At 41.4% G+C, this 16,593-nt stretch overlaps 1 protein-coding gene across 1 annotated transcript in view; it reads right to left on the minus strand.

The window, feature by feature from the left end:
• Positions 1 to 16,593, minus strand: part of LOC147748316 (pre-B-cell leukemia transcription factor 1-like) — a 380,397-nt gene that overhangs the window by 276,464 nt on the left and 87,340 nt on the right. Inside the window, exon 2 of the mRNA XM_086960153.1 lies at positions 12,934 to 13,007. Coding sequence (XP_086816279.1) covers positions 12,934 to 13,007 — 74 coding nt within the window. The remainder of the gene's footprint in view (positions 1 to 12,933; positions 13,008 to 16,593) is intronic.

Consider the following 16,593-nt stretch of genomic DNA (forward strand, 5'->3'; position numbering starts at 1 on the left):
TTTTAAGAACCAAGAAATGTAAGAAATGATTACAAATATAAGTTCTTTGCATTATTTCCAGCCTTGACGAAGCCGTAGGTGTCTTGAACCTAGGCGAAACACGTTGGCGCAAGGAGTGGACTTTGTGGAATAAAAGACTTCTATGACATACAACAATACTGTGGAGTCAAAAATTTGAATTGATATTTTGCAATTTGCATTGTATTTTCTGTGTGCTCCGGGACCTTGTGTTACTTTTACTTGTGGTACACATTGTATCAAAACTGTTCAAAACATTTTTGAGAGTCAGTCTACAGGTTCTTGTGGACAGAGCACTCTGTTTCTATGTAGCTATAAGGTTTACTGGATTCTTTCAGTGTAAAAGTGTAAAACCATGGGTGGCACATCATTCTCTGTTCAAGCAGCCGAACTATGGAACTCTTTACCAACCACCCCCACCCCCCAACATAAGCTCCACGGATAACCACCTTATCTTCAGAAAACTACTCAAGAATTGGCTCATAACCTCCATATGCAAACAGAAATATACAGCATATCCTTGTAAATAAACATTTATTTGGATTATAGATATGTACCTATATATATGTATTGCTTTGTAAAAACGTGTAGATTCGTTTTTTTTTTTAAATATAGATATTCGTTTGTTCTGCTTAACAAATGTACATATCACTGATAGTTACATTATTCAATGTGTTAACATATAAATAAGTGACTGCACAAATAAGTAAAATCTTTTATCATACAAATTATCTACACTTGCTTCACTATTGCACTACAAAAAATAAAGAAAATTAATTTAAATGCACGGCTCTTGAAAGACTGAGTTTAATGTATTACTTTTCTTCTAATTCAGCATATCCAGTGCACTACCCTATTTCTCACCCTATACCTCTATCAATATATCCTCTACTGCCACTCTCTCATTCATCCCAAACCCAATACCACTACTATAATCCCAAATTAACCCTTTCTAGACTCTTCTCTACTCTACTCTACTCTACCCCTACTTGAATTATCTTATACTATTCCGATCCTCCAAAACAAGCCTTTCTAAACCCTTCCCTCCAACTCTTCCCCCTCCATCTCCTTTTTACTCATCCCAGGCCGCCTCCTACTGCTATAAGCTTCAAAACCTCCCCCCACTATCCTTTTCAATCCAAATAACAGACTAACATTTCTACCACACAAATTAATTTCATATTTCACTATATCAATGTACCACTAATCCTTTATTGGTTCTGGAGTAGTGTGCTACTTGCCAAAAAAACACTTCAACACCTCATCAGTGGTAGCAGGAGCTATATAAATGCAAACCTTTTTCCCTCTTCTATCCCGCCACTATCCTTCTTGAACCAAATAACTGACTAACAAATCCACCACTCAAATAAACTTTTATATTTCACTATACTAATTCACCACAAATACTTTATGGGTTCTGGAGCAGCGTGCCACTTGCCGAAAAAAGCGCTTTGACACCTCATCAGTGGTAGTAAGCACTATATAAATGCATTTACAATACTATACATATATATTTTATTTTCCCCTTTCTTTTTATTGAGTGTGATATATCTTCAACTATGCCATGGTGTGGCGTGCCCACCTTTGTTTTATCTTGCCTTCAGCATCTTTAGCTGGAACATTATACAGTTATCCTACATCATACAGCTATCTGAATCATGGTCTTTCAGATGACACCGGTTGAAGACCACATGTGTGTTCTTCTTAGCATATTTATGGCAGCACTGTGTCAAAAAACCAAAAAGGGGGAATGCTCCATCCCCTACCTTCATTCTGTGACCCGCGTAGTTGATGCGGATTGCAAAAGTTATGTTCAGCCAGTGGAAAACAGTGCCTTCTCTGAACATCGATACTGTATTTGATGGTGTTCTTTAGTTTTTTTCCAATGCTATGCTCCAAAACTCAGTGAAAAGGTGTGGTCTCCATCAAAAATCTTCTGCGCTCTCGTTCTGCTTCTAGAATGAATGGCAGAAAAAAAAATCTGGAGATGCGACCAGAGAAACAGGCTTTTGGAGAGGGCATCCGACATCATGGACTTGGAAAACCAAAAGGGTTGATGCTGCACTACAGGAAAAAAAGGGAGAGCAGACTGAAGACAGAAGAATTCCAGAGCCAAACATTAGATAGCGGATTGATGCAGAGCATGTGAATCCAGAAAAGATTCACACTGCAAAACCATGTCGCAATGACAGCAGGTCCGTGAGGAATTAAGCAAAATAATTGGAGGCTGCCCGGGATAAATCCCATGCGCCACGGAGTTAGGATAATGGAGGACCACATGAATAGAATAAGAGTTAGCAGGCTTTAGCCACAGAGAGCACAGTAATAGGTTTACTGGCCCAACTACAAGTATGAAAGGGAAATGTAAGGATAAACATCAGAGAAGTTCACACAAGAGCAGAATAGGAGCAAGGCGCATTGAACTTCCGACCCCACAGGTGTTATGCACCTAACTCTAAAGCAGGCCAGAGGCAACTAATTTTAAACCACAGAGTGCACACTAGTAGGTCTACGGAACCTATCCAGAAAGGGACAGGGGGAAGCTCGGATTTATCACCCGGGTTCAGCCAAGAGGAACTGGAGTAACACAGGATAACATCAGACACCTCAATATAGGTCTATGGAGGCCTAACTAGAGCTAGAATAGGAGCAACCAAAATAAAAACCAAGCACCACAGTAGCAGGTCTTCGCTACATACCTCGAGGAGGAATAGGATCAACCAAATAAAACTTCAGTATAGTATGTCTATGATCACACTCCATGGTGTGAAGTGATTTTCACCTGATACAGAACATTTTCAGGTACCTGATATGAAAAGTTGAGGAAAAATGAAAAATATTTTTTTTTAAAAGGAGCAGAACTGAACATAGACTTTAAAAAACTGGGTAACAGGTAACCTTTGTGCGATGAGAAAGTGGGCCAAGGCCCTTTCCAGGTGCTAACATGCAATAGACTCATAGCCTTATGCTTATTACCCAACACCTAGGCTGGACATTCTGGTGGGAAAACATGGGGGGGATTTAGATTGTGGAGATGTGCACATAACAGTTTCTTTATATTCTGCACCTTCAATAACCACCTTTCTTTCATACATCTATGGGGAGAAGTTTGATCAAAGTCCTGAATTTCTTGCCAAGGGGAAGTAAATGTATAACAGACAATTGCATCCCTAATACTTCCAGATGATCCTGCCGGGCTAATGGTACATGAAGAGATTTGCAAAGTGCAGGATGAGCTCTGAAGATAAGTTCTGAAATCACACGGACCACGTTCACCACCAGATATGTGGTCTGTGCTGCCTAAGACATACATAGCAAACTGATACGGATGGACAGAGGCAGGTTTTTCAAATGCTTTCTAAATAAGTGACCTTTTATTAGTGATACCTCGGACAACGTTCTGTGCTTTCGTCAACTGACCTGAAAAGGCCTGTCCCCACATTTAGACCTTTTTGAATCTGTGTGGGGTGCACAGAAACCGATTAGTGGTAATTTACTCAGTGTCAATTAATGCACACTGCTGAGTTTTGTAGTTTCTGTGTGTGACTGGGTTAATATCAAGTATGCCCAGAACGGTTCTGTAGCAGAATACCATCATCAAAAAAAGATTAATGCCAATTCAGACTCAAAATATACAAGAACTGGCAAAGCCAATAGTTCTCAGCAGTGAACCCTACTGGCTTTGCCAATGCATTTTAGGTTTGGATAGCCACGGTTAATGCGTAAGCATACAGTGCGGCCACCTTTGAATTAATTTTCTTTTCTTTTATTCAATCCTGTTCAAAGATGGCTGCTATGGATGTGTGCACAGATGGGACGCTTCGTTTTTCTTTTCAAATCTGTTAATAGAAAACTTAAAGTCATATACCACAGCATGGAGACATAAAACAATCATTGCATTGATGTACATGTTGAGCTAGAAGCTACACCTGATATAATAATAACATAGTTAGGCCTCGTATATCTGGTATTATAACAATTAAAAGCGTAATATTGTCTTATGAGAGGCCGCCAGCTGTGGCTATAAAGAAAGAAGAGAACGAGACAAAAGAAAGAAAAGAAGAAAGAAAAACTGAAAAAAGGGGGCGAAAAAGAGGGGGAGAAAGAAGGAGGACAGATAGTCAAGAGGAGAAGTGGGGAGGCCCCCCATCAAAGGCTGGGAGAGGCTCCCACGGGGGACTGGGAGAAGGGCTTTGAGTTTCCTAAAACATCAGGTCGGGCTTTTCCGTGGAGTACCATCCCTGGGCAAGTAAGAGGTCTTCAAAGAGGTAGAGAGCACGAAGTCTAGGCGGGACAAAGCATGTGTGTTCTAATTTGAAAAAGTGGTCAATCAGTGGTTGCCAAATACGTGTAAATTTAGTTTCCGTATGGGTCATTCGGCATGAGAGAAGTTCCATCGCCATAACATGCCAGAGGCGAGTGAACCATAGGGCGGTTGAAGGTGGGGCGGGCTTCTTCCAGTGGAGGGCTAGCAGCTTTTAGCGGCGCCAAGCATGTGTGAAATGAGATGCCAATCAGAGTGTGTCATGGCAGCAAGTGCCATGGGTCGAAATCCAAATACCACCACTGTGTATGTATTCGACATAGGCAAGCCAATGGTATCTTTGATGTGGCTCAAAACTTCTTTCTAATAGAGAGTCAAAGATGGGCAGGACCACCAAATATTTATGAAGTCCCCCGTTGCAGCTCGACAGCCCCAACAGGAGGAGAAGGAAGTAGGGGACATCTTTTCCAAGCATTGGGGGGTGTAGTACCATCTAGTCATAACTGTATATGCAGTTTCCCTCTGGGGAATGCTTCTATGTATTTTCAGGAGTTCATGCCAAAGGTCTTCCCATTGCTTCGGGATATCTCCTCTGCAGCTTTTGCATGCCATTGTGTTTAATAAGAATGAAGTCTGGTCGAGGTGGAGTGTTGTAGTACTTGAAAAGTGCGAGAGATCAAGACTCTAGAGCAGTTCATTGAGAGCACAAACAATTCAGAAGAGGTGCATCCAAATTGCCAAAGAAGGGATTACGTTCAACCCCAGGTAGCGGAGTGAGTGCGAGGCCCATTGGAAAATGTAAGAGATTGCAAATCTGGTAAGTCTTCAGTGGGAATTGAAAGGTTAAATGCCATGGATGTGGCCAGATTCACTTTAACACCAGAGGCTGCTTCAAAGGAACCAAGCAGAGTTATTAATGCCAGGAGAGAATTTCTTGGGTCCGTTAGGGTGAGTGACAGGTCGTCGGCGCTACCTTAACCTCAGTGTTCCCAAAGGGGATGCCCCTGATGTCCCCTGCTTGGCGGATAGTTATTGCCAGCGGCTCAACCACCAGAACGAACAGCAAGGGCGAGAAGGGGGCATCCCTGCCTGGTGCCCCTGTGAAATGGATAGGTTGGGTCAATTGGCCATTGACCCTAATCTGTGCCTGAGGGGTAGTGTAGGAAGCCATAATTCTAGAAATCATAACTGGGTCTAGGCCAATTTTCTGGAGGACCACCCTCAGCAAATCCCAGTCCACACAGTTGAATGCTTTTTCTGCGTCAAGGGCAAGGAGGCAGACAGGTATGTCTTGCCTCTGCACCCTTTCCACCAGATGGGCCACTCGACCTATGTTTCTATCCCCCTGCCGCTGGTGTATGAATCAGACGTGGTCCAGATCAATCAGTCCGGGTAGATAGGGCTTGAAATAATTTGCCAGAATTTTAGTATAGATTTTGGTATTGGTGTTAAGGAGGGCAATGGGGCGATATGATTAGCACAGCGCTGGATCTTTACCAGGTTTAGGGATGGGGGCAACCTCTGCCAAAGAAAATAGAACCAGGAAGTAGTCAGGACCCATAGTTTTGCCAACTGGTAGAAACTTTAGCACCCGCTGGAGTTCCAGAAGCGTAATTGCTGCTTCATGCATCAGCAAATGCTGTTTATCAAGCTGGGTCCAAGGGCAAGCCGAGATAAAAGAATGAGCTACGCTAAGGGTGGGGTGGGGGTTCCTTTTCATATAAAGCTATATAAAAAGTGTAGAATGCTTACTGTTTATCACATTCCGATATGGCCCAGACACCCTATAAACTTTCAACCTTTGAAATATGTGCTTTTGCTATTCGCCAACAGACAAGCAAGGACCGACCCCACCATATGTCCTCCCTCGTAATATTTCTGCTTCAATGCCAACAGTGTCCGTTCTAACTTGTTAGTCCGGTGCACCCAGCAGGCCTTGGAGCAAGCAGTGCTAGTCGCCTTTTATAGTTTCTGGAGGGGTCTGTTGGTCAATCCTCTCTAATGCTTTTATGTCACTGGCCAGGCCTGTCTCAACCAGACAGGCTTCCAAGTGCAAGCTATCGTAATTGAAGCGATGATGCCCCGGATTGGCGCATTGAAAGCATCCCATAATACAAGATGCAGCGTTTCAGTGAGGTCATTGAAGGTTTAGTAAGCCGAAATCTCCCACAGTATTTAGGACACATCCACCAAGTCATGTAAGATATAGGGGGCAATTGTCAGAGGGGTTGGGATCACGCCATGTTAGTATGGTCATGTAGAAGCAATTCCAGATGCACATGGTCAGAGATAGAAAAGTCAGAGATAAGTGTGGATACAATGTCCCTTATGGGAAAGTGAGATAGAAAAAAATTAATCGATCCGGGGAGTATGAGCGGTATACTTGGAAGTAATAGGAGAAATCTCGTAGGTCTGGAGATTGATACCGCCATGCATCAATATAGCCCAGGTTTGTAAAGGCTCTCTTCAGTGTCACAGACATTGCACCGTACCCTAAAAGAATGTGGAACAGCTGTCACGGTCTGGGTCCCAAACCAGGTTGAAATCCCCCCCGAATTATTACGTCCCCGTCAGACCTGTTTTTTAGCAGGTTTTTCAGGAAATATCTTGTGCATGAATAGGGGTGTATACATCAAGCAATGTGAGTGGATGCATGTTGTGTGGGATCACAATTTCTAAAAACCTACCCTGGCAATCCCTTACCACCCGTGAACCACTAAGATGGAATCCGGCTTTGCATTGAATTGCCACTCCAGCAGTCTTAGTCTGGATTGATGCCCAAAATTGTATGGGATATGTAGGGTGAGTCATGCGCTGTGTATCGGAGTGCAAGAGGTGGGTCTCCGGTAAAAACAATAACATCAGGGTCTTCAATGAGTAAATAGCACCATATCTGTTGTCTCTTGTAGGGGGCATTGGGACCTCTCACACTAAGAGAAAGAAATTTAATACATAGAGTGGTGCCCATCACCCGCACGAGAAAGGGCTATCGCTACAGTAGAGCTGGCCTGTTGGGGTATCCTCTCCAAAGGCCAATTTACATGTTTCTGGAGCAGTAACAAGGTATGGCTATATCGCCCAAGGAATGGAAAAAGTATGAAGAGCCAAGGGGGATAGAGGCCAGCGATAAAAACAGTCCCCAAGAATTGACAATTAATCCCATGCATGACCCATCCCCAAGTAGAGAGCAATCCAGTATAGCCCCGACCTCTAGCCCCCGCCCCCATAGTAGGAGAGGAAGAAAAGAACAAGAAAGAATCATAACCAGTGAAAGGCCACCAGGGCCTAAAAGTCCAATCCAGTCCTGGAATAGCCCTACAGCCAAAGCGCGGGCCATTCTGGAGACGTCTCGCTACAAAGGTAAGGCTTGGGCAGGGCGGGGCACAAAAAAGGGAAATTTGTTGCGTCTCAGTGTCCGTCCCCAGCAACCAGCACACGGAGAGAGAAGGAGTCCACCATGGGGGCTCTGGTACAATTGTAACGGTTGATGGCAATGGGGTGGAAGGGTGTTAAACGAGTCAGCTTGCCCGAGTAGCCAGTTCTGCAGGCGTCAAAGGCAGGGCTCCCCACTGACATGGATGGAGAGTGAATGAGTTTAAGATTGTTATATCAGAAATGCGTACAGTGTAAGCAGTTGCTCAGTGTTTCAGCCAAAGCATCAAGACAGTGGGTGTCATTCAGAGGCTGCTCAAGAGGGAGTGAGCAATTGTGGGCCCTCAATGGACCGTAGGTGTTGTATAATATCATGCTTAACTTGGGAGGATTTACTCATAATGAGTATACACATGAGCTACAAGAACATACTAACTGTAACAGTACAGGGGTTATATACGCCATACTCTGCCCATGTAACTTTATGTATATTGGGCAGACCATACAGAAAATTAAATGCAGAATCCTTCAACACTGCAGCAGGATCAAATGCGAGACATCTGGGGCACCCTTGGTGGAACACTTTCTCAAGTTTGGACATAAACCCGATAGCCTCAAATGGTGGGTAGTAGAAAAAGTGAAACCTAACCCGAGAGGAGGAGATTTCAGTAATGTCCTGAATATCAGGGAGTGTCGATACATCCACCTATTCGACACGATCAGACGTGGGCTTAACGAATATGAGGAACTGGGTAGACATATTGTCTCAATGAGCAATGGATAGTTGGTCACTGTTCCACTTGGTGACATCTCTAGCCTCTCAGCCCATAAATACTAAATTGATTAAGTGGTGAAACTTCTGGATTTCCACTCTTTGTTCATCCATTAGGGTTTCAGAATGTTACAACTTGTAAATATTGAACTATAACAATGCCTTTAATGTGAATACTACTCTACAGGCTGTACAATGCTGCATTTAATGTCACATCCATATGTAATCGATCTTGCGTGACCTGAATGTGTGACTAGATAATCTCTATGCAAGTAATATCCTAACTGATGACAATGTGTGACTAAACAGTTTTAATGCTAACAATACCCTATGTGTTGATAATGTAATTGCAATTTATGTTAACCTCTACTGTAATTGTGTGCTGGTAATTGTATATGTACACACAATCATGCCCTATTGAACATTATAATTATCAGAATGGAATTGCAATTTATGTTGACCTCTACTGTAATTGTGTGCTGGTAACTGTATATGTACACACAATCATGCCCAATTGAACATCATAATTATCACGGATATAAAATCGGAAATCGACTGGTCTGCCAGTGGTAGCGTTAAAATACCGGAATCTCAACTATAGAGTTAATAGGCGCCCCTTGCAACATAGACATTAGTTTAATGATCGCGGGGAGACTCGAACGCAACAAGAGGCAGCAGTCTCTCTTCTCTGCCTATAGTCACGTGGGTTATGACGCGCTATCCCGGGAACTTACTTCCTGGTTTGCGAGCGGTGAGAAACGACCGGCGCTGTATAACGGACTCCCCCCTTTGCATCGTGTTTGGCGTACATGGAATCTAACAAGAGGTAGGACGCCAGGTTTTCGAAATTGTAGTTAGCGCTTGATACTGTAGTTAGCGCTTGGCATTATTCATGATAATATTAAGGGGTAATTACTAAGATGCTACCTTATTTTAAATTGCAGTGACCACACCGGCACTAACATATAATATCCCTCATTGAGGTGGGAAGATACATTGGATATCTCAAACTGTGAGGGAGTCCTCAACATCATTTGGAACTTACTATCCTTGCGAAAGGGTAAGTTAGTCAGGAGGGCGTATTTGGCCATTGAATGCACCAGGAGCAAATAGTTTCTAACCCTACATTATTGTACACAGATTTATTCTGACGTCACTACATAAGCACTCTGGCAACTTGGATACATAGACTGAGTGAGCTCACCACCATTGAGAGTGGGTAAGTTGTCAGCAAAAAGTATATCTAACTGTTCAGAACACACTGTAAAATACCCCGCCTCGTTTTTTAACCTTATACTATTGCCCACAGATTAACTCTCACGGATTCTATTTTGCGAGATGGATATATAGATCCTAGGTCGATTTCTGATGACGACCACTTGAATTACCATTAGGGTAAGTCAAACTCTATATTAAATACCCTAAACTGATGTAATTCTCACAGACAGGCCCTTATACAATTTATGCTTAAATCCTTAGGAACTGGTTTACGTCAGGTACGGAGGGTGCTCTCTAGTCCTGAAGAAGACCCGCAAGCAGAGGCTATCAGTTACCCCAAGGCATTAAGTCGGGTCGAAACGTCGACACCCCTATTAAGATTCCCTGGACCACTATACATCTAGTGTTAAAACGTGTAAAAAAAGAATGATATTCTAACACACTAGATTGTGAACTTTGAAAGTGGACAGGACATTTTGTTTTGTTTTATTAGTATTGAATCAGTATATTCACTTGTATAAATTGTCACCAACTCTTCTTTCTCTTTCTCTTAAATCACCCGCGCCATCTTTCGAGCACTAACTCTATACACGTTCTTCATGAGCACCTTGTTATGCGTACCTTTAAAAACATTGTAAATATTGTAAAAACCTGATAAAATTGGAACTTGAAACCTTTGAATTCTAAGAGGTTATAAGCATGGTTTAGTAAAAATAAAAATATTATATTTTTCTATAAATATGACACAGTTGTTGGGCTCTGTGACTGTATGAATAAGTCTGGATCTTTTTCAAAGAGCAAAATTTATTTGGGCTCCAAGTTAGTAAATTAAGGACTACTTTTGTGATATAATCATTACATTGAATTGGGTCAAGGACCATTGTTTTTGTTAACGTAACTTGGGAGGAGGACTGTTCCCCAGCCCGAACCCAGCGTCGGGCCGTGACACCCGAGACCCCTCCGGACATGTAGATGCTCGAGATGGGTTAGATGCAGGGGAGGGACTGACCTCATGAGGACAATGGGAGTTGCAGGAGCTGTTTGCCTTCTCTTATGGAATGCAGAGCCCTACGTTTACCTTCCCAAGTAAAGATTAGGGCAAAAGGATAGCCCCACTGGTATTTATGGTCAAGATCCCATACCTTTTCTGTGACAGGTTGGAACTCTTTGCGTCGTCGTAGCATTACTGTGGCAAGACGTCCATTTTTTTAGTGATTCATTAAAACAGTTCAAATCTATTCTTCGGTATGCTCAGTTCATGTGCATGTGGTGACCACCTTCAATGGTCAAAACATGTACATTTTAAAATAAACAATGGTGCATCAAGCAGAAAAATCAAGGGGAAGTCAATTAGACTACAAAGCCACCTAACCATAGCAAACAGACTGACCCAAACATATAAAAGTATTGAAAACTGTAGGGTTGCCACTAAACAGCTGCAGTTGCCTTTGCAGAGACATTAAAATTAGTAGGGTAACCAGGTTTGTAAAAGAAATAGAGTAGAAAAACAAGTTTATCACATTCATCTCCTTTTGGGATCAGGGACAGTTCAAATGTTCATAGTACATCAAGAAGACATGAATTTCCATGTTGTCTACATCAGAAGCAGAGTCCTAATTTATTGAGAGAGCCTTACTACATATAGTCCACCATTTTTTTATCAATTAATTTAAATGCCTCTCTCAACATGGTCAAAGGACTCCCATTAACAAAATGCAGTGAAAAATAAAACAATGTAGAAACAAACACCACTTGGCAACCCGTCGACATTAGAATCGATAGTGTCTACAACCATACACCATTTGCATAAAAAATTTGACCTCTACAACAGAGATATCAGTTCCTCCGGCTTGCATGGAGTTCAGTTTGTACCTGGGCGCATAATATGTAAGCATGCTTCTTGAAACACCCAAGGCAAACAAAACAGCATGCACTCTTTGGACCACAAACCAAAAACTATCTTCTAATAAGAGACAGAGTAATTTATAAGGAGGCAAAAGACAACCTTTTAATCCATGAGACAATTGTATTGAAATGCAAACTGGGGCAACCCATGATGGAGCTTGCACTCAGTAGAACACTATTATAGAGAACTTTCCGGCCTCACACTCCAGTACTGACAACATACCTAGGACCATGCTCAATTTCTGAAAACGAGATACAAAGTAATGTACATGACACCAAGGGGTATATTTACAAACCCCCTATCACCACAGGAACGTCACTTTTTTTCACTTAATGTGGCTTAACGCTGCCTTGTAAATAAGGCACCTTTTGCACTCTGCTTAGCGTGAAAGAGGAAAGCAATGGGTGTCACGGTGGGCGTCCCGCCGCAACACCCATTTATTTTGATGCTGTGCCATATTTTCAAGTAGGGCATAAAATATGGGGCAGCACCAAAATTAGGAAGAAAAACAACTGGTCTCAACATGGCAAACCAAGGAGAAATGCTTTATTTCTTCTAGTTTTTGCTGTTTCTATGTGGTTTGCATTATGCAGCACACATAGAATCAGCAAATAGCCATGCAAGATTGTTTATGTGCAGGAAGGTATCCCTTCCTGCACATACACAATCATTTTAAAAATGACGAGTTGCAACTTCTATGTGTGCTGCACAAAGCAGCCCACTTAGAAGTTACAAATCGCCATTTAAGATTGTTTATGTGCAGGAAACCTGCACATAAACAATCATTCCCACAACGCAAGCATCCTTGCACTATCATGCAAGGGTGCCTGCACTGTCGCTAGGCAGCTGTAATTAGCACCAGCACAGGGGGAAAAGCAGGGCTGCCCCTTATTGTTGCAAATACGGTGCAGTCCTGCGTTTCAAAAATGGCGGAGCATGGCATTAGGCCAAGGAGGCTAACACCGCGCTCCATCACTTTCCTTGTAAATATACCCCTAAGTCCTCAAAAACAGGCCTTGGCAGAAGGCCCGGTCAGTCTAAAGTAACTTTCTTCCCAACTCCAACACAGTAGAATGTCTATTGCACCTTAAGCTGTTACATTAAGATAAACCCCCCCCCCCCCCCCCTAACATGTCGGTTCAGTTTGGGCCAATGCATTTTTTTAATAATGCAGAAAGGTACATTGGTCAAAATGTCCTTATTAACACAAAATTTGGATTAAAAAAATAAAAATAAGACATTAAGAACTCATTTGTGGCATTCTAAATACTAAAAAGTATCTATACCAAGTTTTATAAAAATAATAAATAACAGGTCTTATGAACAAGTGACAGCTTAAAAAATGAAATGTTTGGGACACACTTAACGCAGACACCAACTCACCCGTTTTTTCTTTGATCTCACAAAGTACACTGAAGAGAGCCGGTTTCATCCTGTGGCAGTTTAATGCATGCTTTCTGAAAGAAGCAAGAAAACAGTCCACAATTAACACGAATTCAATTTTGATACAAAAATGCATTTCAGAAAGACCATTAAATGTTAATACAGAGAACATTTGCAAGAAGGTATACATCAACCACAAGATAAACTCAAATTCCCCAAAAAACAGTCCATATATTTTCATCCTTGCAGTCCTTCAGCTTTGAAAATTCCTCAATTAAAGCACTATGCCACCAGTAGTAACCATACACATCCTTCATTTGATAATTATTTTCAACTCTTGCCCTGGATATCACAAAGCCATTGCTTTGACTAGTCAAGTCAAGACAACTTTATTCGATTTCAAATGAAAACCATAAAAATTCTATGTATTATCAAGGTAAGTAGAACTCTCGTACTTTAAAAAAATCTAATTTAAGATTATTATTGACGCTTGGAAGATCTGGAAACGTACATCAAAACATCTAGCAATACCGAAATACACTAAGTATACTCCTCTCTGGTATAGCTCGATCTTACCAGCTCAACTTAACGATAGCACCTCTAGAAAATGGGAGAACTCAGGGATTGTTATAGTGGGTGATTTTCTCGGTCAAGGTGCCCACAGCGCCATTTGAGGATCTACAGCAAAAAATGTTGATCCCTCCCACTGATAATCTGAAATACATACAAGTCTACACTACTATTCGGCAACTCTCACCAAAAATCCAGCCAGAAATTATCCCCTTCTTTGAAATTATAGCTAGGCGGACCACCAGGATAGGGGCTATATATGAATTATTGACAAAGAACCAGCGTGATGATATGGAGCGTGTTGAGAGAGGATGGGCAACAAAACTAGATAATCCTAATGTAGATGTCGACATGTCACTGATTTTATCCCCTAAATTGTTCTTAGCGTCCAACTTAAAGGCCCACCATTATAGGACAATATATGACCTTTATTATACACCTGCAAAGCTACTTACCTGGGGCCAGAGGCCTAATGATCAATGTCCAAGATGCGGTCTAGGCCCAGCGAATCTTATACACATGTTTGCTGATTGCCCTAAATTAGATCTAATCAAAAGAATGATCTCCGAATACTGGACAGAAATCTTTGGGCATAAATTAAGAACTTCGCTGACTTTGTATGTATTAGGTCATGGCGATTCTCTGGGGTACAGTAAGGAAGAAGTAATTTCTGTATTCCTAGGCACAGCTGTGTTTCGAATTATACTGGAAGCCCGCTGGAAAGAGCCAGATGCACCGACCTTCCAAGTGTGGTTAAGCCGATTTTTGGGGACTTATAAACAAGAGACGGCTATCTACGAAACAAGAGGAAAACAATCAAGAATTCTTGGGGCTCAGATTTGGGCTCCTATTACGGTCTGGTACGAGAATAAAAGAGGTCCCTAAATTCCTCTTGTGATAGATCTATGAACTCTATACTCCTATTGTGATATTACCTCTGACCTTTTTCTTTTGATATAATGGAAAATTAGGACTCTAAGTTTTGATGTATTTCTTGGTTATTATTTATTTATGTTATTTGTTATACATGAACTGAATGGTTTCTTACTGTTGTATATTTTTGAACTTGCTCAAATAAACACAAAAAAATGTGTGTTGTTTGCTCCTATAATGTTCTGTGAGGGGGGCATTTGCTTTCCCTGTTTTAATTGCTGACCTATGTTCCAATAGTCGGATACGCAATAAAAATAAAAAAATTAAAAAAAAAATCAAAAAAGTTCATAAAAAAGTTCACATCAAATTATTAATTCAGAAATCTATATACAAAGCAGCAAAGTGAACAGTTCATACCAATCTCATCCATCAAGTTTAAGATAAACGCATTAGATTTTAAACAAGGACCATAACAATTCATAAAATCGTCATAATAGATTATTTCAAACAACTATATACAAATCAGCCAAATGAACAGCTAATGCACATCAATATATTATATAAAAGGAGGGAAGAAATATTCACCTTAAAATATAATACAATTTACAGTCTATATTACAAGGAACTCATCATAATTTCATTATACAGCTCCCTCCCTAAAGGTACATCAGTGCTTTGGGTTATATATTAACCCCTTCGCTGCTGATGACGAGCTCAGCTCGTCATCACCCACGGGGGGCGTGTGCTGATGACGAGCTGAGCTCGTCATGTAACACGGTATTTTAAAAATTGCAGCGCAGCCCAAAAATCGCCGCAGCAGCGATGCGATTAAAAATGTACTCTAATCGGGTTCAGTAGCAAGGCCTAATACTGTTTCCTAATCGCAAAAGCTAGCTTAATAAAGTTGGAAACCCTAATACTTATATCATAAGTGGCCAAAGAGGATAGATCATGAAAGCCTTCTAAATAAGAGCACGGCCTAATTTCATTTAAAAGCGGAACGTAAAACCTTCCTCTTGGTACCTCATAGAGGGAACAAAATAGCATAAAGTGCACAGTGCTATGGGCTGCCACGATATCACACGGACAAGGCACCAGTTTGTCCTCCCACCCCGATTGTTTTGGGAAAGCCACCAAAAAATGCAGAGTAAGTAAACGTAATCTCGTTAGATAAAAGAGTCTGTAGATTTGTCGTAAAAGTTAGATCAAATTGCTGATGATTCGGGGATAAACAAAAGGTGCCCTGTTATGTCATGGTTAGCACGAGACGTCTTCATCCCTGCAGAGTACACCTCTTTTATGATGTTTTTTTAGCATTTTCAGGGATGCTTACCGGACAATCAAAGTAATGCCCCAAACCTAGCTTACAGAAGTGGTCCCTTACGAATCGAAACCAAGGAATAGAAAGTGCTCCATCTAGGTTAACACAGTCCTTAATAACCTCTCTGAAGAATACTAGTTCTTCGGACAACCAGATTCTGGCCCATAATAACAGAGTGGCAATGCTAATGAGATCCTCTATGAAATCAAGTCCCAGCTCTTGTTGACAACATATCGTGGGGGCACTATTAAGAGACATCAGTAATCTTTTAGTAAATTTGTTCTCCATGAATTGAATCTCTCAGTTGTTATGGTATTCCCACACTCCTGCCCCATATGTTACAACGGGCACACATTTAGATTTATACAGACAAACCAACTCAGACACCGGGCTTATGGCCTAGCTTTCTGGCAAAGCGAAAAAGCCCCTCAACTACCCTGCAGCCTGTCTGTTGCACCCTTGCCATAACTAATGCCCCTCAACTACCCAACTCAGCCTATTATTAAAAACATTACCTAAATAGTTAAACTTATTCAGTTTATCAATATTCTTATCTCCCACCGAGTATTACCTTGTTTTTGTCATTTTAGGGCCACACACCATAATATACGATTTTTGACTAGTCAGTAAGGGGCCAGGGTAAATAGTTCAAAGAGAAATGCAGTGCTTAAATAGCCAGACTCAAAAGTCTCCGACTATGGACCATCACCAGTTATGCAAACACTAAGAGGATCTACTGCAGGAATACACGAGACAATTTATTTTGTGACTGTCAATCAAAGTTTAGACCAACAAAAGTAACTAAAACCACTTACCAACTTCAGAGAACACAACACAGTCATCTTTGATGAAGACCAAACAAGCACAGAACATATTCTGGCATGACATTCTGAAAG

This window comes from Lissotriton vulgaris, chromosome 1_1 (assembly GCF_964263255.1).
Source record: "Lissotriton vulgaris chromosome 1_1, aLisVul1.2, whole genome shotgun sequence".
NCBI classification, from domain to species: domain Eukaryota; kingdom Metazoa; phylum Chordata; class Amphibia; order Caudata; family Salamandridae; genus Lissotriton; species Lissotriton vulgaris.